Source organism: Schistocerca piceifrons, chromosome 3 (assembly GCF_021461385.2).
Source record: "Schistocerca piceifrons isolate TAMUIC-IGC-003096 chromosome 3, iqSchPice1.1, whole genome shotgun sequence".
NCBI classification, from domain to species: domain Eukaryota; kingdom Metazoa; phylum Arthropoda; class Insecta; order Orthoptera; family Acrididae; genus Schistocerca; species Schistocerca piceifrons.
Genome location: NC_060140.1, coordinates 333,980,955 through 334,006,724, shown reverse-complemented (window position 1 = coordinate 334,006,724; position 25,770 = coordinate 333,980,955). Strand labels below are relative to the sequence as shown.

Below are 25,770 nucleotides of genomic sequence, written 5' to 3'. Positions count from 1 at the left end.
CTTCCGATGAATCTCAGCCTGGTATCTGCGTTTCCTGCGATTAGTTTTCTATGGTCGTTCCACTTCAAATCGCTCGGTACGCATACTCCTAGATTTTTTCGCGATTCTGCGCGCGGCCTTGTCAGACATATTTGGTAAAGCGCGTCAACGCTGTAACGATAGTGTATCAGAAGAGGCTTAGGAAAAAACTCTGTAACGATAGTGTATAAGAAGGGGCTTAGGAGAACTACTTCAAACGTTTGTACACACTCATATTTAACCTTCTAAGTGACACTCGTATATCTACATCCACATCACACTCAGCAAGCCACCTCCTGGTGGATTGGATTAGATTAGATTAATACTAGTTCCATGGATCACGAATACGATATTTCGTAATGATGTGGAACAAGTCAAATTTTCCAATACATGACATGATTAAGTTAATTTAACAGCATAATTGAGTTAATATAACAACTTTTTTATTTTATAATTTTTTTATAATTTTTTGTTTGGTTTTTTCTTTATTCATATCTAAAAATTCCTCTATGGAGTAGAAGGAATTCTCATTCAGAAATTCTTTTAATTTCTTCTTAAATACTTGTTGGTTATCTGTCAGACTTTTGATACTATTTGGTAAGTGAGCAAAGACTTTAGTGGCAGTATAATTCACCCCTTTCTGTGCCAGAGTTAGATTTAATCTTGAATAGTGAAGATCATCCTTTCTCCTAGTATTGTAGTTACGCACACTGCTATTACTTTTGAATTGGGTTTGGTTGTTAATAACAAATTTCATAAGAGAGTATATATACTGAGAAGCTACTGTGATTATTCCTAGATCCTTAAACAAATGTCTGCAGGATGATCTTGGGTGGACTCCAGCTATTATTCTGATTACACGCTTTTGTGCAATAAATACTTTATTCCTCAGTGATGAATTACCCCAAAATATGATGCCATATGCAAGCAATGAGTGAGAATAGGCGTAGTAAACTAATTTACTAAGATGCTTATCACCAAAATTTGCAATGAACCTTATTGCATAAGTAGCTGAACTCAAACGTTTCAGCAGATCATCAATGTGTTTCTTCCAATTTCATCTCTCATCAATGGGCACACCAAAAAATTTTGAATATTCTACCTTAGCTATATGCTTCTGATTAAGGTCTATATTTATTAATGGCGTCAGACCATTTACTGTACGGAACTGTATGTACTGTGTCTTATCAAAATTCAGTGAGAGTCCATTTACAAGGAACCACTTAGTAATTTTCTGAAAGACATTATTGACAATTTCATCCGTTAATTCTTGTTTGTCAGGTGTGATTACTATACTTGTATCATCAGCAAAGAGAACTAACTTTGCCTCTTCATGAATATAGAATGGCAAGTCATTAATATATATTAAGAGCAACAAAGGACCCAAGACCGACCCTTGTGGAACCCCATTCTTGATAGTTCCCCAGCTTGAGGAATGTGCTGATCTTCGCATATTATGAGAACTGCTTATTGGGTGGAGGAGGGTACTTTCGGTACCACTATCTGATCCCTCCAACGCTGTTCCATTCGCGAATAGTGCGTGGGAAGAATGATTGTCGGTAAGCCTCTGTATTGGCTCTAACTCTCGAATTTTCTCTTCGTGGTCAATAAGCGAGATGTATGTCGGAGTATGTAATTTGTCGTCTCACTCCTGCTGAAAAATGCTGTCCCGAAACTTCAATAGTAAATCTCTCCGTGGTGCACAACGCCTCTCTTGTAACGTCTGCCAGTGGAGTTTGTTTAGCATCTCCGTAACGCTCTCTCGCCAGCTAAACTATACCCTGACGAAACGCGCCGCTCTTAGTTGGTTCTTCTCTATCTCCTCTATCAGTTCTACCTGCTAGGGATCCTAGATAGTTGAACAATACTCAAGATTCGGACGAACAAGCGCCTTATAAGCCACTTCTTTCGTGGATGAGTTACATTTCCTTAAGATTCTTCCGATGATAGCAGGAAGAGGAAACGTAATTTCGTTTAGGAGTAATACTCCTGACTCTTTATCAAAAGAGATATTGGAGGAAATGCTTGTTTTATGGAGCGATGTGCTCTTTTTATGGGATTCGAAAGCACGAGTGCAGTGATATATGTCTTCCTTGCCCACTATCTCTTTTATATGGTAATTCCAGTAAAGGTCGCTCTGGATAGGTACGCCTAGATATTTTACGGCAAACGCTGTCTCCAGCTGTTTGTCATCAGTAGTGTAGCTGTACAGTAGTGGATTTCCTTTTCCATGTATCCGCAATATGTTACTTTTATTTACTTTCAGGGTCAACTGCCACTGTCTGCACCATTCATCAGTTCTCTGCAGGTCGTTCTGCAAACTCTCACTATCTTCTGGCGTTGCTACTTTCGTACAAATAATTGCATCATCTGCGAATAGTCTTAAACAGCATCCGACGCTTTATAATAGATCATTTATATTATTGTAAACGGCAACGGTCCTATCACATTTTCCTGTGGTACTCCGGATATTACCTTTACATCTGTCGCTTTAGTTCCGTTTAGAGCGACTTGTTGAGTTCCATCTGCGAAAAAGTCTTGAATCCAATTGCAGATCTGCTCCGATACTGCGTAAGCTCGTATATTTTGTAATTAAACGGCAATGCTGGACGGTGTCAAATGCCTTACTGAAATCAAGAAACACGGCATCAATCTGAGCGCCGTTGTCCACTGCGCTGTGGATCTCACGGAGGAACAGAGCGAGCTGAGTTTCGTAGGATCTCTGTCTGCGGAAGCCATGTTCATTTTTATAGAGGAGATGTTCATTTTCCATCCTTGAGCATAAAACATGTTCCATTATGCTACAACAGATTGGCGTCAACGATAAAGGTCTATAATTGTGTTGATCTGTCTTACGGCCTTTCTTAAAAACAGGAATGACCTGCGCTTTTTTCGAGTCGTTAGGTACCTTTCGTTGTTCAAGCGATCACGATAAATGACTGCTAGAAGGGGACCAAGTTCTTTCGCTTAATCTTTATAGAATCTTATAGGTATCTCATCTGGTCCTGAAGCCTTTCCACTACTAAGCGATTATAGCTTCTTTTCAAGTCCGCGATCGGTTATCTCAATATCCGCCATTTCGACGTTCGCACAACGACTGAATGGAGGGCAGTGTTACGATCTTCCGCGGTGAAACAACTTCGGAAGACCGAATTCAGTATTTCGGCCTTCTGTTATCTTCCGTTTCGGTGCCCGTGTGTTCGCTGAGAGAATGAATAGATTGTTTTGACCCACTTACTGATGTAAACGACTGGAATTACGATGTGGGATGGTTTCTCTTCTGATTGATTGGGATCAATATTTACCACTCCATCCCTCATGGTAGACTTAAAAAAGACAAATACCGCAGTTGTATTCATTGTTATTCCCAAAGAGTACATACCGACAGGTTTGTCACTGTTTGTTGTAAAAAAAATTGCGTCCAAAGTGTTAAGAAAACATATTTTGTGGAAATCAACAGTCCATGACAAGCCATGACAGCCGTATTTGGCAGTTTGTACATCGCAATAGCCGATTCTGGCCTTTCAACTTGAGCACCTTTCTCTATTGCCTTTGCGAAAAACCTGCAACGCCAACATTAACAAGCGTTGTATCACTACACTCGTGTTTTCGAAGCCCATAAAAAGAGCACATCGCTCCATAAAAAAGCATTTGCTCCAATATCTTTTTTGATCAAGAGTCAAGAGTACTACTCCTGAACGAAATTACGTTTCCTCTTCCTTTTACCGTACACCGGAAGCCTCGTTTCGGTTTCTTGAACCATTCCCGTAATAAAAGATTTGCAAGTTTTAGCTGACTCCCCCTGTATACCGTAACACACAATATTGCAAGGGTTTGAAATTCATTTTAAATGTTCAGAGATGTAACATTTTGCACTTCACAAAACGCACCTATGACTACAATATTGCCGGCCGCTGTGACCCAGCGGTTTTAGGCGCTTCAGTCCGGAACCGCGCTGCTGCTACGGTCGCAGGTTCGAATCCTGCCTCGGGCATGGATGTGTGTGATGTCCTTAGGTTAGTTAGGTTTAAGTAGTTCTAAGTCTAGGGGACTGATGACCTCAGATGTTAAGTACCATAGTGCTTAGAGTCATTTGATAAACAGTTTACCCAAGAAGAGAAGCTTATGAGAGGTCGTATTACAGAAGAATGTTGAAGATTAGCTGGGTAGGTCATGTAACTAATTCGGAGGTACTGAATAGCATTGGTCAGACTAGAAATTTGTGGCACAACCTGACTAAAAGAAGGGATCGGTTGATAGGACACGTTCTAAGATATCAAGGGATCACCAATTTAGTATTAGAGGGAAATGTGAAGGATAAAAATTGTAGGAGGAGACCATGAGATGAATACAGTAAGGGGATTCAGAAGGATGCAGGTTGCAATAGTTATTCGGATGGAGATGCTTGTACAGGATACAATAGCATGAAGAACTGCATCAAGCCAGTCTTTGAAGTGAATCACATACACCAACACAGAAAGCGGCAGCACGAATGGTTACAGGTTTGTCTCGCCCGCTGGGGAGTGTAGCAAAGATATTGAAAGAACTGAACTTTTTTGTTATGGTTTTAGGGCGCAAAACTGCTACGGTCATTACCGCCCGGTCTGTGACTTAGGAAAAGGTAAAAAAAACGAAACTGGAAACCAGCAGCAATGGGAGCGAAACTCAAAAACGTGGGGAAACAAAACAGAAGGAAAGCTTAAAAACCACTATAGAAGGGTGGTTGTTTGCCCCAAAAAGAGCTTCAAATGACTGATGTCATCACACTGGCACTAATAAACTCGAGAACGCGATCGGCTGAGCGCGTGTCATCTGCTAAAATGGAAGATATATCAGGCGACAGCTGTAGACGGGCGCGTAACGGAGTAAACTAGGGGCACTCAAGTAAAAGGTGTCTCGCCGTCCACAGTTGAGAGCAGTGGGGACAGAATGGTGGAGGATCGCCACTTAAAAGATGTCGATGGCTAAAAAGACAGTGCCGTAACCGGAGTCTAGTTAAAATTACCTCCTCCCGTCGACGAGTTCGGGAGGAAGAGGTCCAAGCACAGGGAAGAACTTTCACGTCCCGCAATTTATTATTGGGAAGTGTCGACCAATGTGCGTGCCATAAAAGAGCAACACGACGACATAAAACACTCCGTAAATCGGCGAAGGGAAGAATGCGAATAGCAGGCTGAAGAAGAGAGGCTGCTGCCTTGGCCGTCTAACAACCCTACCACAACAAAGGTCAAAATTTTAATAACGATTGTGGTGTTGCTCACGCTGCTAAATACTACATTTTCGGGCAACATCAGTCATATTATGTGGCAGGTGTCATTAGAGCACAGTTAATAGTCATTCCACGTAATAATAAAAAAACTAGGCATTCATCTTTTTGTGTTTCCCACACTGGTCTCGTCGTAAAATCATGGCTCAATCGTTGAAAATCTAGGTGGTTATGATTCCAAGCTCGGATGCAAAGAGGCCTAGGTTTTATTCCGCTATATTCAAAAGTTTTGTAGATGCGTTTCACAAATCATTCTTGAAGATTACACTTTTGCAGGACAATGGTGATGTAAAAAAAGCAATCAGCACTCCAAATTTAAGTTACACTTCCTTTTAATTGCAATATCACGTAACCACAAAACATCACTTCACAATACAAAACATACTTGAAAAAATCTCTCTCACAGTCACTGTTAGAGTACACATTTTATAAGCGGACTACGTTATGCGTCTTTCCAACATGACGTCCAACACTTGACCTTTCCAAGGTCCGACTCTCTAACAAGTTAACAACCAACTAATAACCGCTTACGCGCCCCAAAAATCAGTACGTCAAAGATCATAGTGACAAAAGAAAGAATACACATAAGAATAATATCATTGCAATATAAACATATCGATGTATCACAAATGAAATCAAATCTGAATGTTGTCTTACAAATATGTTAAGTAGTTAACAGAAATACAGTAGAATATTACTGGTATCGAGAGGTTCAGGTGAGGTGCCGTTATGGTTACGTAATTCAAGTACCATTACAGCCGCTATATCAGCCGCCTCATTTCCACAGATACCAACATGTCCTGGGATCCAGAGGAACGCCACTTGATGACTGAGGAGAGAGCTGAGCGAATCTGAGCAGATAACATACTGTATCCCCTGATGGCGACGGATGTACTGGACAGCCCGGAGAACAGAACTGAACTGGCAGATTTTTTAAGATAGACGTAAACAGTGCTGAGAAACCCTATTTTCAACGCTTCAGCGAACGGCTTTAAATGACGACTCTAGGAACAAACTAAATTCCCGAACGTATCGCTCCAACTGGGATCATGAGGATGAGATTAATTACAACACGCTCGGAGGTATTTGAACAGTCATTCCTCCCGCGCTCCATACGCGAAAGGGACGGGAAGAAGCACCAACACAGTGATTTGCAGAGTATCGACGGAGGTGCAGAGGAGACTAGGTGCCGCCGGCAGGGCAGCAGAGCTGCCGGCTGCGGCTACTTTGTAGGCTGCCGGCGCTTTCGAGGCCAGAGCAGGCCAGAGAAGGCAGGTGCTGCCCGCGCCCGGGACAGGTTCCCGTTCCAGCGCCGCTCCAGCTGACCACGTGACCGCGCCGCGCCGCGCCGCCGGGCAACCCGAGCCGCAGGAAGCCGCCAGCCGCCCTGGCCGCGTCTATCATCTCGACACGCGTCCGCTGGCCCTTTATCAAGCTTCCGGCTACCCCGCAGCCCCCCTGTGCGCCACAGAGTCAACTGCGGCCACTCCTCACCGTCCAGCAGTACAGGCAGCAGCTGCGCGCTGCGTTTCCTCACTGACGCGTGTGGAAAATGCAACATCCGTAAACGGTGGCCCGAATCCACATCTACAATCCGCAGACCTTAATCACATGAAACGCGAATGTGCAGGTACACGAGTTTTGTGACATCTGTTGTTTTTGTTTCAAGTTGAGGGAACACAAACGCCCGTGAAAGACCAAATTAAGTTCTGGGATTTTTCCGCTAACGTGCAACGAAACACTTAACCCTTTGACTATCTACGGGACATACACAATATTGTCCAAAATTAAAGCAATAAACGGAAATTTTGCAAGATTGTGTTTATTTTGCCAAAAACAGTGTAAACAAGTGACAGTACAGTGGAAACAATGTAAAGAATACACGTAAACAACTGCAACATGCATAACGGTAAATGAAAATGCTCTTCGTTTTTTCCGACTTAACGGAGTTGCACAAACATTCCGACAACTGGTTAATGTGCTCTGTATAGGGAGTGCTCACGCAGCAATACAGGCTTGAAATCTCATTGAGGCAATAACGCCCATTCTTCCCGGAGAGCTGCTCGCGAGTCTTGGAGAGTGCTCGGAGGATGCTGAAGTGATGCAACCCGTCACCCTAGTGCACCCCAGCTGAGTGCTCAGCGTGACAGAATCTCAATCCTAAGGTCCCGGGTTCGATTCCCAGCTGGGTCGAAGATTTTCTCCGCTCAGGGACTAGGTGTTGTGTTGTCCTAATCATCATCATTTCATCCCCATCGACGCGCAGGTCGCCGAAGTGGCGTCAACTCGAAAGACCTGCACCAGGCGAACGGTCTACCCGACGGGAGACCCTAGCCACACGACATTCCATTTCGTTTCACCCCAGACATGCCCTTTGGGATTCAAATGGAGAGAGCGTATAGGCCACGCCACGAGTGCAATGTTCCTCCGTTTCCAAGTAAACATCAACCGCTTTTGCTCTACGAGGTCGATCATTATCGTCCATCAGTACGAAGTCTGGGCCCGCACCGCCTCGCAACAACCACACTGAAGGTCCCAAGATCTCGTCACGATACCTGACAGCAGTTAAACTTTGCCGATTCACCTATAAGATCTCGTGATGAGGTGTTCATGTGGTCAACATTATCCCTGTCCACAACATTGTTCAAAATGTTCAAATGTGTGTGAAATCTATGGGACTTAACTGCTAAGGCCATCAGTCCCTAAGCTTACACACTACTTAACCTAAATTATCATAAGGACAAACACACACACCCATGCCCGAGGGAGGACTCGAACCTCCGCCGGGACCAACCGCACAGTCCATGATTGCAGCGCCTTAGACCGCTCGGCTAATCCCGCGCGGCTGTCCACAACATTAGGGATCCTCCTCGATATCGGTCTCTTTCCATAATGTTCGGGTCTAGAAATCGTGTTCCACGTTCCCTCCAGATGCGAATGCGTCGAGAATCACTCTCCGGACCAAATCGCCACTATCTGTGAAAAGAACATTGGCACATTGTTCGATTGATCAGGTGGCATGCTGACGACCCCACTCTAGACGTTCCCTGCTGTGAAGAGGCATCAGAGGTACACATACAGCACGTTTCCAACAATAAAGGCCACTCTGCCGAAGCCTTCTGGACAACGTTTGTCTCGATACAACACGTCCAGTGGGTGCTGCGAGGTCAGATGCCAGTTACCGTGCAGTGCTAAGGCGGAACCATCGTGCCCTTACATACAAATAACGGTCCTCGCTCTCTGATATCACACGTGCTCGGCTCTGCCCTGGTCTTTGGGGGACTGTTTCGGTCTCTATAAATTGTTGCCACAACCGAGAAACAACAGAACGATTCACATTAAGCCATCGGGCCTCATTAGTTTGCGACTGTCCTACTTCCATTCTTCCTATGGCCCTCCACCGCAGAGTGTCTGGTAGGCGTCTTCTTTGTGCCATAATGCACCGTCGGTGACTGTATACACAGCGATTTTGGATGTGGGCTACCAAGCAAACAATACCGAGTTTGATAGGTGCCCTGACGTCATCATTGACATGGTTGTCCGTTGACCGGAATGCCATCTTCCGTGCACAAGGCGATTGAACGGACATCTGTTGACAATTTTTATGATTACACTGTGAATTAGAACAAGACGGAGAAATAGCAGTTCGATGCTTTAATTTTGGACACCAATGTATGTCCCAGATGGGATGTCAGAGAACCAATTCTAATTTGTTGCATGTTATTGCTTTGTATCCGTGTCCCACTGATAAAGGGAAGACTACTAGTGGTTAACAGAATTCTTATAATTGCAGATTGCACCTCTGGGCTATGTTCTCCTCAAGTTTCATTGTTAACCCTCGTCTCGTATTCACACATCGCACCTGCAGATAGGCAACACAATTACCAGATTCGCAAAGCGGGCTGCCTTCTCGCCTTCCTGGGCACATCCAGTGGGCGACTTGCACACACGATTTGACGCTTGCCACACTATAAACGATGGCCATATGGAGCATCTTTAGTTGAGAGATGCTTTACCCGCTGATGTGTGTCTGTTTTCAGTATGTCTTGTAGGTTTTGCGCAGTCGTCTTCTGAAGCCCTAGAGATACTTACGAATAATCCTGTATGCCCAACCCTGCAATCCCGTTCTCCTCAGACCCCCCTCGGAAAACGAAACGGCGGTAAATATTTTCACATTGTTGCTTCTGACTAAGACTGATCAAATATTAATGTTTCTGAAATAAAATTGGCAGTCGAATGGTATAGCAATAGGAGCGCGAATGTTCTCTACGTCACAAGCAGAACTTTGAACACACGTACTGGATTTCGTCGTTTCCAGTTTAAGCCCATATTTGATGGGTTTTACATTGTAACTTATGTACTATGAATATAAGCCGTTTCAAAGCACTGGCACGTTTGAGGATTCCTCGAAAACACAACGTTATTGCTGATATTTGCTGTAATAAAATGACGGAAAACGTCATATTGGTCGTTAAAGATCTTTCTTATTTGGTTTTTCTCGTCTTAATAACTAGCGTGTTATGAACGTATGCTATTTCATGGCAACGGCACATCGAAGATTAATCAAAAGCGCGTTGTTTTTCCTACGATTTGTGATAGTTAAATGTCGCTTAAAAACATACTGATGATTTAAGATTTCAGGAAATCTTAACAGAAAACATTTAGTATTGTGTTGCACGAGTTCCATGTAGTCTAGTGGCCAGAGGCGCTGGGTTACGAACTAGTGTGTGGCTGTTTCGCATCTTGCTACTTCATTTTCTTTGCACCTTACGTTTTCGAATGTGTTCTGTGACTTTAATATCAGTATGTGCTGTAATATTTTATGTTATGAAAACGTAAGTGTGCTGTATCTCAGGAGTATGTTGGGCCAGGGAACATGGATCAACGAATTGCAAGGTTGGTTTCTACGTCTTTGCCTGATTCGATTGCTATTCCGTGTATATTTATTCATTCGAAAAGCGTTCTATATTTTGGGATAAATAATTCGCTAATTCCTTCAGACTTATTGTTTATGATTGCGCGTGCGCGCACCTAGAAACAGGGATCAAGTAAATAGGACTTCAGGGTTTTACAAAACATTGGGAATGATGAAATAAATTTAACTTAACTGGAAGACCATTGTAAATTTGTATCGCACTATTTGTAATGGAACTATCGAAATGCGATGTCTTTACTGACTAGACGTGGAACAATCCATTTTGCCTTACAGGCCCAACATTTTCATTGATATTGAAGTCTTTAAGTATGTATTCCACAGACAGAACATCAGGACTAGCACAAGGACAACGTACGAATTTTACGCTCGCCCATTTTCGTAAACAAACTGTTTGATTTGCGAGCCAGACAACTGCAATTGGAGAGGGCTGCGACCCCAAACAAGTTAACCAGCGCGTCCCATATGACGCAGGCGGCGCGTCTTGCGCGTTTACTTCTAGCGCCAATGACCACGTGTAAGTGTCCGTCAGCTACCTCGCCCCGTGTTGAAGATAGCTCTTACGGCGTGTGGCGGACTGTATCTTCTGGTACTACCGACGTTTACCTTCTTCCGTGTTTCATTAGAGATTGTGGCATGGAAATAACGACTGTCGCTAAAGCTCTGAATGACATCCAGTTACTCTAATTTTCTCGTCGTGGTCATTTCGCGAGACGTATGTGGGAGGAAGTAATGTATTTCTAGACTGTTATCTGTAGTTCGTCTCTTGTAGTTTCAATATTAAACTATTTCGTGATGTACAACGCCTCTCTTGTAGCGTCTCCCAATGGAGTTTCTTGAGAATTTCCCTAAGGCTCCCACGTGACTAAACGATCCCATCACGAAACGTGCCGCTCTTCTCTTTTCTTCTATTAATCCAACCTCATAAAGCTCCTAGACTGATGAGAAATACTCAAGAATCGGTCGAACAAGTGCTTTGTAAACCACTTCCTTCGTGGATGAATTACACTTCCGTATGATTCTTGCAGTGAGGCCGTCTGGCATCTGCTTTTCCTTCTAGTTTTATACGTTCACTCCACATTCGACTGCTCCATATGGTTACTCATACGCATTTTGTTTGCAGTGGTTTATGGCAAATAGCATAGTCAAACATTAACGTATCTCTCTGCCTGTTTATGCGCAGAACTCAACACTTATTTACGTTCACGCTCAAGTGCCACTCCCTCCACCGATTACAGGTCTTCTGCAGGTACCTGGCCGATGTGGCCGAGCGGTTCTAGGCCCTTCAGTCCGGAACCACGCTACTGCTACGGTCGCAGGTTCGAACCTTGCCTCGGGCATGGATGTGTGTGATGTCCTTAGGTTAGTTAGGTTTAAGCAGTTCTAAGTCTAGGTGACTAATGACCTCAGATGTTAAGCCCCATACTGCTCAGAGTCATTTGAACCATTCGATCTTCTGCAGGTGTTCCTTCGTTTCGCTAGTGTTCTGGCGTTGCAGCCTTCCCACAGATAACAGCACCGTTTGGGAACAGCCTCACTACGATGTTATCAACGACATCATTCGTGTACAGGGTGTAACTAAGTTACCTTTACAGACTTTTGAGGGCTTGCAGAGGGGACCAAGACGGTTAAGCTTAGCACAGAAACTCGTGTCCGTAATGGTACCGTTTTCACCCTACACGCAGAATACCACAACACCCCACACGCAGAATACCACAATACACGATGCTCGATCAAGTAGAGTTCTCAGTGACAACCACCGACGTCAGCACAGATACGGTTTCTCCGGACCATGGTCCAGCACACACGATCAGCAATGCCTGGTCTTTCAGCATTCGCCACAGCCATCCATAACCAGCGCCCATTAGGTCTTCCCAGGATGCCACTTGGGTCACGTAAATCAAGGGCTTCACGTGACCCCGCAGATAGTACTCTAGTGGGTTAAAGCCGGGAGAAAGTGCAAACCAAGCAATCGGGCTATCACGACCTATCCACTGTTGCCGAAATCGTTGGTCCCTATAATCTCAGACCGTACTTGAAAAATGAGGTGGTGCGCCATCGAGCTAGAATCACTTGTTTTGACGCGCAGGCAGTGGCACGTTTTCCAAGAGCCCACGCAGTACGCCCTCACGGAATCACAACTACGCGGCATCCGTGAGGTGTGATGGAAGAAAGTGTGGCCCAATTACACGTCCATCCAGAAACCCTGCCCAAATGTTCACACCGTATCGCTCCTGAAACTCATGGCAGACCGTGCGGGTTTTCATCAGTCCACATATGTCTGGTGTGGGAATTGAGAGTTCCTTCCCTGGTGAACTTGGCTTCAACCGTAAAAAAGTCGGACTCGTCCACACAACGGTGCAAGAAACACCTACGGAAGTGGGCCCGTGACGTGAAATCCTGTGGCTGTATTGCCCCCAACTTCCCGGAATGGCACGGATGTAGCTGCTGCTCAAACAGAAAACACCACACAGTTTGATGATCCACATTCAATGTGTCTGCTGTTTCTGGAAGTCGTCGTCATTTCCTCTTCCACTGTACAGAGTACAGTCCCTTCAAACATTGGTGAGGGGCGCCGCCGCGGAGCACAAAAGTCGGCCCTGCCGTTGGTGAATGTAACCATCTCAAAGGCACAGCACAGCAAAGAGGGGCTGCGAAATTGTCTGGCGATATGGGAAACGCTCCGCATACAGCTGAGGAGCAGCCCTCCCATTTCAACGAGCTTCGCCGTATATTAACTAAAGATGAGCTCGAAGAACTACTAGCAGTATTCAATTCTTTCCACAAAAGCATAAAATTCACAATAGAACACGAGGACAACAAAAGCATAAACTTCCTGGATCTTAAAATCACCAACCACGAACAAAAACCCAAGTTCAGCACAAACAGAAAACGCACATACACAGACATAACACTGGACAACTCATCATGCCATCCCACCACACAGAAACATGCTGCATTTAGGTCCATGCTACACAGAGTACACTCCCTTGATTTGGAAGAGAACATCGCCAAGAATGAGGTAGATAGAATAAAGAGCATTGTCAAAACAATTGACAGTTTAAGCAGACAAATACACAAAAGCAAGACAACGAATGGACACAGTGGGAAAGAAGAGAAAATATTCGCCAGTACCTGGGCCCCATATCACAAACAGTCGCCAACCGTTTCAGAAAAAACATATGTAACAGTTGCATTCTCAACCAATAATAAGTTAGGAAACTTACTCATTCATAACGTAAAATCAAATACACAAACATACAACAAAAGCGGAGTGTACAAAGTATAATTCCCCGGGTGTCCTGCCTACTATAAATTCGGTATCAGTGTGTCAATCGGAAACAGAGGGATATTGAGGACAACAGTCAGGAGTCATGATTTGGAGGACGAACGGAAGAAGTAAAATTGAGACTTAACGTCCCATCGACAAGGAGCCCAAGAGAGAGAGAGAGCGCAAAGTCTCATCGAGGAAGGATTGGAAAGGAAATCGGCCATATCCTTCTCAACATAACAATTTTGGCGTTTTAAGTCATATGCGATTGACGAAAACTATGAAAAACCTGAAAATTGGTGGCCACACGGGTATCTGAACTGCCGTCCTCACGAATAGAAAGTCAGTGATACCATTGCATCACATAACTCAGTTCCTTCCTCGTGACAAATAGAAATGGTTACATTGAGTAGTGAACATAATTCCTAGTGAGGATTATCTTTAGATTAAGAAGCAGTATTCGAGATGGTTATTATTTAGAATTTGTAGCCCACAGATGACATTGTAATTCAGTCACAGACAGCAAAGGACTGGCTATAGGGGTTGAACGGAATGGACAGTACCTTGAAAGGAGGATGTAAAGTGGACATTACCGAAAGCAAAACAACAACTATGGAATGTAGTCGAATTAAATGAGGTGACGCTAAAGGAATTAGATTGGGTAACGAGACACTTCAAGTAGTAGATGAGCGGGCAGTAAGATAAGTGACGATGGCCGGAGTAGAGAGGATATAAAATGTAGACTGGCAACGACAAGGAAGGCATTTCTGAATAAGAAATTTGTTAACATCGAATATAGGCTTAAGCGTCAGGAAATCTTTCCTGAAAATGTTTATATGAAGTGTACCCAGAAGATTTCGAAACGTGGTGCTACAGAGGAATGCTGAATATTAGATGGGTAGATCAGTTAACAAATGTGTATGTAGTGTATAGAATTGGGGAGAAAAGAAATTTGTGGCACTAACTAACTAGAAGAAGGTAACTGTTGATAGGACATATTCTGGGACATCAAGGGATCACCAATTTAGTACTAGTGGGAAATGCATGGGGGGGGGGGGGGTTAAAATTGTAGAGGGAAACCAATAGATGAATACAGCAAGCAGATTCAGAAGGATGTAGGTTGATTTAGTTATTCGGAGAAGCGGCGGCTTGCGCAGGATAGAGTAGTATGAAGAGCTGCATCAAACCAGTCTTCGGACTGAAGCCCACAACACCAACACACTAACAACAGAAGAATCTACATCACTCGCAAATAAGAATATAAACTGAAGGAAAGGAGATTTACAAATGGTTCAAATGGCTCTGAGCACTATGGGACTTACATCTGTGGTGATCAGTCCCCTAGACTTAGAACTGCTTAAACCTAACCAATCTAAGGACACCACACACATCCATGCCCGAGACAGGATTCGAACCTGCAACCGTAGCAGTCGCGCGGTTCCGGACTGAAGCGCCTAGAACCGCTCGCCCACCACGGCCGGCAAGGATTTACAGTTTAACGTCCTGTCAATATCGAAGCTGTAAGAGACGGACCACAAGATCGGATTGTTTGAAGGATAGGGACAGAAATCGACCGTGCCCTTTCTAAGGAATGATCCCAGCATCTGCGTGGAACGATTAAGGAAGCCACGGGAAACCTAAATCTGGATCTGAACCGTCATCCTCGTGAATGCGAGTCCAATGTGAACATGAATAGACATCCTGTACCTCCCGACACTTTATGTCTGTTGACGGAAAGATACTGTTCCTTCCAGTGTACTAAAGTGACTTTTTACCTGTGTTTCAGATCGACGCCATACAAGGCTGTCAGGAAGACATATCACTAGTATTTGACCCAGGAGAATATTTGAACGGACAGCCCAAAGATCTAAGCCTTTACAGAAAAAGAGGGTTGTCATCAACAGCTCGCAATTTTCTGACTCTGAGCCCGAGGTTGATAAGGATGGGACTCACTGAAATGTCGGCTTTGAAGCACTGAAACCCGGCAGGAAACCCGAGAGCTTTTCACCAGCAGCGTACGGCGGGGGAGTCTACAACAAGACGTACTTTGGTACTGCTGAGAGGAGCGCGCGGCGTGTGACAGGAGGCACCCAAGCGTGGCGCGCCGTGGCCGAGTTGTCTCAATTAGCCCAACTGGCCGGCTGCCGGGCTATTTAAAGCGAATCAGCGATAACCGCGGCGGGAACAGCCGCTGCCCGTCCCTCGCCTCGCCAGCTCGGCCGGCGCACTTGCTGCTGCCGGCGCCAGCTAATCGCGCGTAAGTCAAGGGCAGGCGCCACACCGCTACACAGGCAGGTGTCACTGAAGATTAGTCTGCCCGATATACCAAAACGGGATATGCACCGACCCTACTCCAAAAACTCGTTTGCATGGGCCCACTCGCATGACGACAGCCTCCGGAGCGGATGTCGTAAGGGCAAGTTTACGCCGTCCCCACACGGGACGAGGCAGCTAACGTTGGCTTGGACGCGGACGGGACATCCGACCTCAAGCGAGACAGTGCCGTTGGAATGCGGCACGAGCTGGTTAACGTGATTTACCTTTGCGATTGCAGTCTTTCTCAGCGTATTCCACTGATGAATTCTTCTCGGGTATCAGCCGAGTGGTGGCGTCGTCTTGTCGCAACGTTTCAATGAGTTTTGTACCCATCATCTTCTGGTGAAGATGATGATCGGTACGAAACCGATTGGAACGTTGCGACAAGACGACGCCACCACTCGGCTGATAACCCGAGAAGAATTCATCATTGATTTGCCTTCTCGCGCTCTCCAGCGGCAGCTGTCGGCTTTATTTGGCTCGCAAACCACACATTTCTTAACGAGAATGGACGCGCGTAAAACATCTGCCTTAACTTTGTTAGATTCTGTAGAAGAAGAGCGGAGAAAATCTCGAAGATGATCCTGGACTCGTCGATGGTCTGAATAGCGAACTACTGGTACTGAAAAACTACATTATGCTGTACAACAATCAGAGATTAGTAGAAGCTATTCGTTAACTCAACTGAATTTTCATCTCATTTTCTGTTTTAAATTGAATGTAGTTAAGGTACAGTCTCTAACGTCAGTTTGCGCATGCATAATATCCTTATTCTCGATGTCGCATTGACTACCAAAATTGTGAAATAACTTACTTCATCACACAGCTTTCAAGATCGAGATTCGTTTCGTAATTTCATTCCAATGGAAGACGAGATCTTTTCAAAGCTTCTCACCATCACCGAAAAAAAGATATTTACCGGCAATATACACACATGACCAAATCCATAAATCTAGAAATATATATATTACAGAAAGTTTCATATGACAAAAACGCTAAGTGTATAACTTCCTTTTACTTTCAGACATACCCTGGCAGTCTAAGATTTTTGGCCAGGGGAGAAACATTCCAGGTGCTGGCCTCTGAAGCAAGAATTACAGAAAGCATATAATTTATAATAAATAACGTCGGCTCTTGAAATAATACTTCTACTAAATGAATAAGAAAGACCCGGAATCTTTTACAAAACATTTCGCGAAAAAACAGCGTTGATGGAGGTGGACGCGAACCTGCCACCTTTCTCCACAAGACTCAACAGCTCGCGACGCTGATTCCACGCTACAGCCCCGTCACAGCAAACGTGCCTCCGTATACGCCATACACTGCCCAAAGACTATACACAAATACAATTATTTGACATTTAATAAGCAAATTGTACGAAAAAGACCCCCTGTTGATAGACTATCATTGCACTGTATCAATGAAACGGTATACTTTCGTAGCACACACGTTATAACACTAAAAATACCATCCGCAGAAAGCCTTTACCTACCGATGAGTAGTTTACTGTCATTTTACTACAGCAAATCGTAGTTAAAACGACCGGTTTTCGAGAGAGCCTCAGTTTGCTGATGCTTTGAAACAGCTTATATACTACTAGAAACAGCTTATATACTCCTACCATGTACTCTAAGAGAAAGAAACTCCACAAAATACGATGTTACAAGCAACACCATGTGACGGATCCTATGTTCTGCTTGTGACGTAAAGCGAAGCCGCACCTCATTTGTCACATTCCTGACCACAACGCAAAAATCTGACACGCCAGATTCTTTAAGCTGGTACTCCGCAGTGTAGTGGAATGTGGAATTCCACGCTCTGACATGGCCAGCATCTCGTCCACGTCCGCTTTCCCGTCCTGTGAGATGGCGGCTTTAGTAACGACAGCGCTACGCTCGGAGGTAGCTAGTTCGAATCCTGGCTATGAAAGAAATTTTCGTCGCTGGTAACTGGCCGGAAACAGTAGTAGTGACAGCAGAGTACAGTTCCTTATCACCAGACTTTGCTCCAGTGCCGTGTATTACTTTCCAAACATCTCTGTACAGTCTCATGGGGGGAATCATATTCTCCGTTCATAGTGATCGGTCCGTTGGATGGGGACTTCAAGCTCGGTGATCCCCTAGGAGCACTAAGAGCAGTGGAGTTTTGCTATGTGGGAACTAAAGTAATCTACGACGACAGAATTAGAAGGGATACAAAATGGGGCTTGCAAGGGCAAGAAAAGTTTTTCTGAAAAAGACAAACATCTTAACATCTAATTGAAATTAAGATGTTAGGAAATCATTTCTAGAAATATTTTGCTAGGGTGTGGCCTTGTACGGTACTGAAACGTGGACGATAAACAGTGCAGAAAAATGACAACTTTTTCAAATGTGGTACTACGAAAGAAGGCTGAAGATAGGCAGATTTCTCGGATAACTAATTAAGTGAATTGAGGAGCAAAAGACTGGCTAAATAAGAAGTAGGTTGGGAAAACACGTCATGAGCCATAGAGAAATAGTTTGGTAATGGACGAAAGTGTGGAAGGATGAAAATTGGACAGGGAGACCAAAGCTTGGCTACTGTAAGTATATTCAAATGGTTGTAGGGCACAGTAGCAATGCGAAGGTGACGAGACTTGCAAAAGACACACCATGGTGGAGAACTGCGTCAAACCAGTATTCGGAAGCCGGCCGGTGTGGCCGAGCGGTTCTAGGCGCTACAGTCTGGAACCGCGCGACCGCTACGGTCGCAGGTTCGAATCCTGCCTCGGGCATGGATGTGTGTGATGTCCTTAGGTTAGTTAAGTTTAAGTAGTTCTAAGTTCCTGGCGACTGATGACCTCAGATGTTAAGTCCCATAGTGCTCAGAGCCATTTGAACCTTGCAATTGGGAGTCTGAACGTATCCCTGGGGCTCTTCCGACCAACCATGCCACACGAATTCACCTTTCTCTTCCTGATGCCAAGGAAGTACAACAATTGGAACCGTGCGCCAATTGCATACTAATCCTGCTGCACGAGCTGCCAGTGCCGTGTGGAAGACAGACACAAATATCAGACAGTAAATATAAGACACTGGAAGGCCATTTTAAACAGTGGCAGCAGCGATGGCCTACACATCGACATGACGACGCGTTCACACTCCTCGAAAACATTTTACTGAACATTAGATGCGGTAGCCTACGATAGCTTAAAGATAATAGTTCGGACCGAATATTTTCTTGTGATCTAATTACTCCACAAGCTGTAAATGTTGAAGAGGAAAAGAAGTAAAACTTGAAAGTTCCTTAAGGAGGAGAAAATGGACAACACACAGAAATACAAGGGGAGCATCTGGCATTCAATCAGAAACCTCCAGTACGAATCCAGAAACGCACAAAAATTGTTAATTGCATTCAAAATATCAGTTTCTGGAACTCTTTGTTGCCGCGCGGGATTAGTCGAGCGGTCTTACATGCTGCAGTCATGGACTGTGCCGTTCGTCCCGGCAGAGGTTCGAGTTCTCCCTCGGGCATGGGTGTGTGTTTGTCCTTAGGATAATTTAGGTTAAGTAGAGTGTAAGCATAGGGACTAATGACCTTAGCAGTTACGTCCTATAAGATTTCACAAACATTTGAACGTTTTTTTTGAACTCTTTGTTAACGTTCAGTCCTCAGTTAAAAAGCAAAATACTTTTATCACACATACTCTCCCGCCAAGAGCGTAACTGGAAATTTCTCATCCTTATCTTGGAACAGGCGATTCTTTAAGTTCACTGGAGTAAATGTACAGCCGACCCAACGGCACTATTCCGAACTTCCTGATAGAACTAATGGTGGATGACCTCTCAGTGAAGCATTTCTTCTTTTTTCTGCTTTGCCAGCTGCAGTAATTCTAACCTTTCTGTAATGTCCGATGCTGCTCTATGTTGGGAACTTACATTTTTGTAGTCCACGTGGCTACAATGGCACGGACATAATATTTCATAGTTATCGTCCACGTGATGCTTGCACTGAAATCACTTAGAATAGAGCGCCTTGTCATATGGCACCCCCTTCGGTAGTGACCAAATGCTACCGCGTACTCTTACGACAGTGCCTTGTGCCTATTCAGACAGTGCAAATAGCATGGAACAGCTGGTGCCGGCAAGTGGAACATCCTTAGCGGCGATTCAGGGTCTATTTCTTTACGTAGCATGTGGCTGGAGTCTGTTCTAAGAAATACTATTTGTCTGATATTTCATTTTCAACATAAAATGTTTCGATTTTCATGACAAACTGAACGATGTTAAAATTGTAACTGCATATACACAGTCCATGCATGGAGCTACCTGACGTGATATTCATTTTAAGGCTATTTCGTGGGTGTGGACGGGAAACACGAAAAATAATCAGTATTTCCAGGAGCTACTAATTTCGAATGGGTCCATAAAATTATACTTTTAACTATATTTTCTTTGTAACGAGCATCAAAACGACGCTATCCGTTGACGCCGGATCTCGTGTGAATACGCAGCGTTATAATGAGCAGACTCTTCAACCTAAAAGTACAACTGTCGTCAACTCGAACGTTGGTTTGAGCACGACAGTGCTTTACTAGGCGTGGTCCTGATGAAAATGATGTACCGTTGCCTTCCTCCGACCTCTGAACTGACTGACCCAGCCAGTTATGTGGGGACCTAAACAAAGAGTGGCGACACGGAGAAGTTGGCATTTTTAACACCAGAAATTGTCGTAGGTGAAGGAAGTGAACTGACAGAACTTAGCGGGGCCCAAAATACGACCTAGGGATCCGTAACGTGACATTTTGCACAGACCCAGCAAACCACCTGCTACCCAAGATAAATTTAAATGTATATTATTTCTAAAACATCTAAGAGGAACATCTATCTCCGAAAGTTCCTCACCGTATTCTCTGATATTCTGACAACATTTCACTCTAATACAGGCGTGTTTTTAGGCGCCGCGCAGGATTAGCCGAGAGGTCTTAGGCGCTGCAGTCATGGACTGTGCGACTGATCCCGGCGGAGGTTCGACTCCTCCCTCGGGCATGGGTGTGTGTGTTTGTCCTTAGGGATAATTTAGGTTAAGTAGTGTGTAAGCTTAGGGACTGATGACCTTAGCAGGTTAAGTCACATAAGATTTCACACACATTTGAACATTTTTTTTTGTTTTTATGTACCTCTTTCTTTAATATATGTAAACCTATATAACTTTTGAGTTTTCTGTAACTTTTCCCTATCATTACGTTTATAAAAAAATATATATTACATAGATTACAGAATATATGCTTCAAAACACACACATATTCCAATGTAATATTGTGTCAAGGTTTTGCACAGCGGAATGAAGCATGTCCGCAGATACGCTGGCTAACTCTCTTGGTATGTTGCGCTTCAGATCAGCACATGTCTAAATGTTCCGCTGCTAACTCTGTCCTTCAGGTAGCCCCACAACCAGACATCACAAGAAATCTTAGGTGACCGTGCCGGCAAAGCATTTGGAAACGATCGGCTGATAATTCGATCGTTTCGAAATGTGTTTCGAAGAAGCAGGTGACCTTCACGAGCGATGTGCGGTGGGGCCCATCTTGCACGAAAGTTGTTGAGTTCACTGCGCCTCTCTCCTGTACGACGGGTACGACAGTCTGGTGAAGCATATCGCAGTAACGTTGGCCAATCACACAGCACGTCTTTGGTCCTCGAGCGCCAACCTGTTCAAAAAAGAATGGGCCAATCATGAACTTGAAGCGTGAAGCCATTCCGTACGGCGACACGTTAACCATACAGAGGAACTTCATGCTCAGTAAATGGAGGTGAAGATGCCCACACTCGGCAATTCTGTGTTCCCCTCACCCGTCAGAGAAAAATGAGCTTCGCCTGTCCATAGGATGGTCCAGTCGGGGTGGCCGAGCGGTTCTAGGCGTTACAGTCTGGAACCGCGCACCCGTTACGGTCGCAGGTTCGAATCCTGCCTCGGGCATGGATGTGTATGATGTGCTTAGGTTAGTTAGGTTTAAGTAGTTCTAAGTTCTAGGGGACTGATGACCTCAGAAGTTAAGTCCCATAGTGCTCAGAGCCATTTGATTTGATGGTCCAGGTTAACTGCAGTTCTTGCGAGGAAGTGGAGAGCGAACTCAACACGTCGTTGTGCGTCCCGTGGTGGAAGCTGCTGTACGATATGGATCTTGTACAGGTACCATTTGAGAATGGATCGCAGCACCTTCCGTGCAGTTGACGACGGGAGTGCACTGAGACTGGTCAGATGCGTGAGACTATGAATCACGATGACTGATCACGGCACCTGGTGGCCATAATTGGATGCGGACGGTAGCACAGTGACGCACGGAAATCATGCACCCCATACTCTGGACATAAATCTACCAAGTTTGGTACTCGTACAGTAATTAGTTTCCATGTTATAACGTGTTAAATAGGGAAAGTTTAATTATAACCACCCAGTATATCATACATACTGCATTTTGAAGAGAAACTCAAAACTGTTTTTCTACAAACATTCGATATGCGAACCATGAATGACCCGGCAGACGTCAATATGGTAATCGAGTTCTTGCCACATCCGTCCCAGCACGGCATCGTCGACTATGGCAGTCGCTCCCGTTTTCTCTCCCGGAGCTCTGCTGCATCACGTGGCAGAGGCGGTACATACACCAGAGCTTTAATGTGTCCCGACAGAAAAAAAGTCACACGGAGTGAGATCTGATGATCGGGGAGGCCCATTCAGGAAACAGCTGTCCCCTTCTGTAGGACAGCCGATCCACTGGTGCGGCAGTTCCGTGTTTGCGACTGGCGCAGACTATCGGCAAATTCCCAAACTACGCTGTGGCGGTATTTAGAAAAATCTATTGTGTGCGTGAATCGTATCTGCTATACGATTCATGCACCCAATAGATTCCGACGCCATATTTGTTTACAAAATATGACAGTATGCATGTGATGTGTTACGACTGTGAAAAGAACCTGTGACCACTGGAGGTACTTCACGTTTAACTTTTTGTCAAAAGAAACCCAAAACCATGTTCTGAAATAGTGTTTTGTTTCTCCATTAGACAGTGCCACAAGCTCCTCCAAAAAATCGTAACACAACACACACACAAATGTCATATTAACAAATGTAAATCAACCAGATGATGGAGGTTTGAACCTTTGAAACGCGTCGTGGAGATAAATAAACAGTGACTGGTAACAGTAAACCTGTTTCATTTCAAATCTGTCTCCAATCGAGCACGTGTGTGACATCACTGGGCAACTTCAACGTTATCGACAACCAGTATTTACCGTCCCTGTATTGACCGACCAAGTGCAACAGGCATGACAACCGACACATGTATAACACAATGCATGCACGTTTGCATTCTTGCATTCAACAGTCTGGCACTGGTTATTAATGTACCAGCATTTCACATTTGCAATGGCTTATCTCGTGCTTACATTAACCTGTGATATTGTTACGTTAATCACTTAAAAATGCTGCCTAGACAAATGTGTTCCAGAAATTTCGTTGCTCTAGATTAACTATTTCTTGGTGTTGCGATTTTTTTACTGTCAATGTAATACATCCACTGCTTACACCTTCAGATGAAATGTGACTGCTGGGTACTGCATCTAGTCTAATGCAGTTAGGGAAAAGAAAGAGTAACCACTCTTGATTCTGGAACTCTGCGGTTAGGAAACCCTATGATGTATACTCTACAAGTAGTAGCAGCAGCGTTTCCATTACAAAGCCAATAAAGAAATTCCATATCGTCGTGCGCAGCATTTGTAAATAAGTGCGACATGTTTAAATGATACAGTAGAATTGGCTAATTGATCACAATCGCAATTGGAAAATTCAGTCATGTAAACTGAAAGACAACCTCACGGCTTTAACTTCAAAATAAAAATGACAATCTAAAACTGAACCCGTACTGTAAACGCGCGAGAATAAAGCTTATTTTTATAACTAGCTTTATATACAAATGAAAGGTACCGTTCTACATAAACATATAAGTGGTGTCTGTTCTTTCCTACATGTCCGAAAGAACAGACACCATTTTGATCCAGCAACCACTATGAACATAATGTTTAATTCGTAGTAAGTCTCCTAAATTATTTGCTATTCCTCCTGAAACAATGCCAATTTCTTTTCCTCAGTCATTCAAAAGTACAAATCCTTTCGAGTTGTTTACGCGTATTTGCGATATTTCATTACGTGCACATACCAACGTTAATGCTTTGTTGCTTGGTATCCCACATTTCCATATTAAAGTGCTCGTAACTTTTTCAAGATTCCACCCCCACTGCTCCATGTTTAGCTTTTAGTAACCTGCCTGGAGTTCACCTCATCGCTCTAATAGAACCCCTTAAACACAAATTAACTATTCTAAAGTTTTTAGCTTCAGTGTGCATTTAATTAATGCACAACTACGAAGTGTGGGGCCAAGACTTTACACGCTCTTCGTAGGCTTATAGTGGCCCAAAGCCAAGCAACCGTTACCCGAGAACTTCAGCAGGATAAGTACTGAAAGATCACTTCTTGCAACAAACCACCTAAGAAACTGATTTGCTCAGAGCGAATGGATTTGAAATAAAGAAAATACGGAAAATATTTATTAGTGCTAGACAAAGTTTAAACCAAGCCTACGTATGGCGCCTAGTCCAGAACTAAAGAAAAAACATGTCCCTTCATCCGTCAACCTCATTTCAATGTTCTCCAAAGAGATCTAGGTTCTGTTAACTCTGACACGAAGTGTGTGTAGCAGTGAACATCTGAAAAGGACTACCCCCCCCCCTCCCCCAGCCCAAGGCAACAGGCGACAAACGGCGTATTTGAATACAACGGAAAAGTGATTTGCACATACAAAACTCTGTATTCATTATCTGTGTTATACAGAGTGTTAAGAAGCTATTTGTTTCAAATTAATAAGTAGGCAGAGAACAGAAAAACAAATATAATTCGATAAGGAACATTGTAAGAGGTCCATGATTAAGGATTTTGTTGCTAGCGCATTCGAGCAGTTGTAATTTCGATGGATTGCTCGCGCGCTGCCTGCGATATGTAAGCTATAAGAGAATCTCAGACCAAAGAGCAGTGTTGGCTGCAGTAGGAACTGTGTGGCAGTAGGAGTTTGTAGTAGCGAGCAGTCGTGTGTATGGAATTGGCTGGGCCGGTCGTGGGGAGCGATGGCGCCGCCTGAACATTGTAGTATAAGGTAAAAGCACCCTCGCGCATATGTACTATTGTTATATCAGATCCGATGTAAAATGTTTAAAAAAATCTCTTAATAATAATCTTTCTCATAAAAAAAATTAACTTTTGACAATTATTCATCTCAATTTAAAGAATTTACTAATTTCCCCAATCCATGGTCATCCTGATTATCGTAAAGAAAAATCAGTTGTTTCTTTTTATACATGACAAATCTATCGGCCAGCATTGCACAGGGCTGTGCCAGAAAAGTTTAGTTTCATATAGGAGCAGATATATACGCGTTATCCGGCGACTTTATTGAGTTAAGAATTTTCTATTTATTCAGAATGATCTTTCGGGGCCAGGACACAGCACTGCTGACGTCCAAAATTTACCAGTTCAAATTCACAGTCAATTATTGAAAGTGAGTCACAATTTTATTGAGAGATTAGTAACGTTATTATTGCTAGGTTACGGAATAATAAACCGTTGCTAGGTTACACTAAAGGTCATTGCTATACATATTTTCACTGTTGGGAGCTTACACTAAATGTGAATGATATATAGTATTATTTTTTCTTGTGGGGAGGTTACAACATATGGGCTCTGATGTCACAGCGATTTGGTGTTAATGTGTGTGCCGGGTTGATTGGACCATACATTATTCTTCCATTTCGCCCCAAGGGGACGGAGATGTAGCATCTTTATAGAACATACGGGGTGACAAATTACTGAACTATATGAAATAAAATCGTCATAACTTCTGAACGGTTTGAATTAGGACGTTCAAACTGCACGTTTGGCCGCGGGGTATGATGG

The 25,770-nt window shown here is 43.9% G+C and overlaps 1 protein-coding gene across 4 annotated transcripts in view; it reads right to left on the bottom strand.

Annotated features, from left to right (window-relative positions):
* The window catches only part of LOC124788328 (FAD-linked sulfhydryl oxidase ALR), a 416,232-nt gene that overhangs the window by 251,172 nt on the left and 139,290 nt on the right, over nucleotides 1-25,770 (bottom strand). The window contains exon 5 of one of the 4 annotated variants that reach the window (XM_047255571.1): nucleotides 21,019-21,475. The exons of 2 other annotated variants lie outside the window; for them this stretch is intronic. In XM_047255571.1, the coding sequence (XP_047111527.1) occupies nucleotides 21,159-21,475 (317 nt within the window). In that variant the 3' untranslated portion in view covers nucleotides 21,019-21,158. Of the gene's footprint in view, nucleotides 1-21,018; nucleotides 21,476-25,770 lie in introns of those variants that run through there. One more of the 4 variants, XM_047255570.1, reaches the window with a different exon arrangement.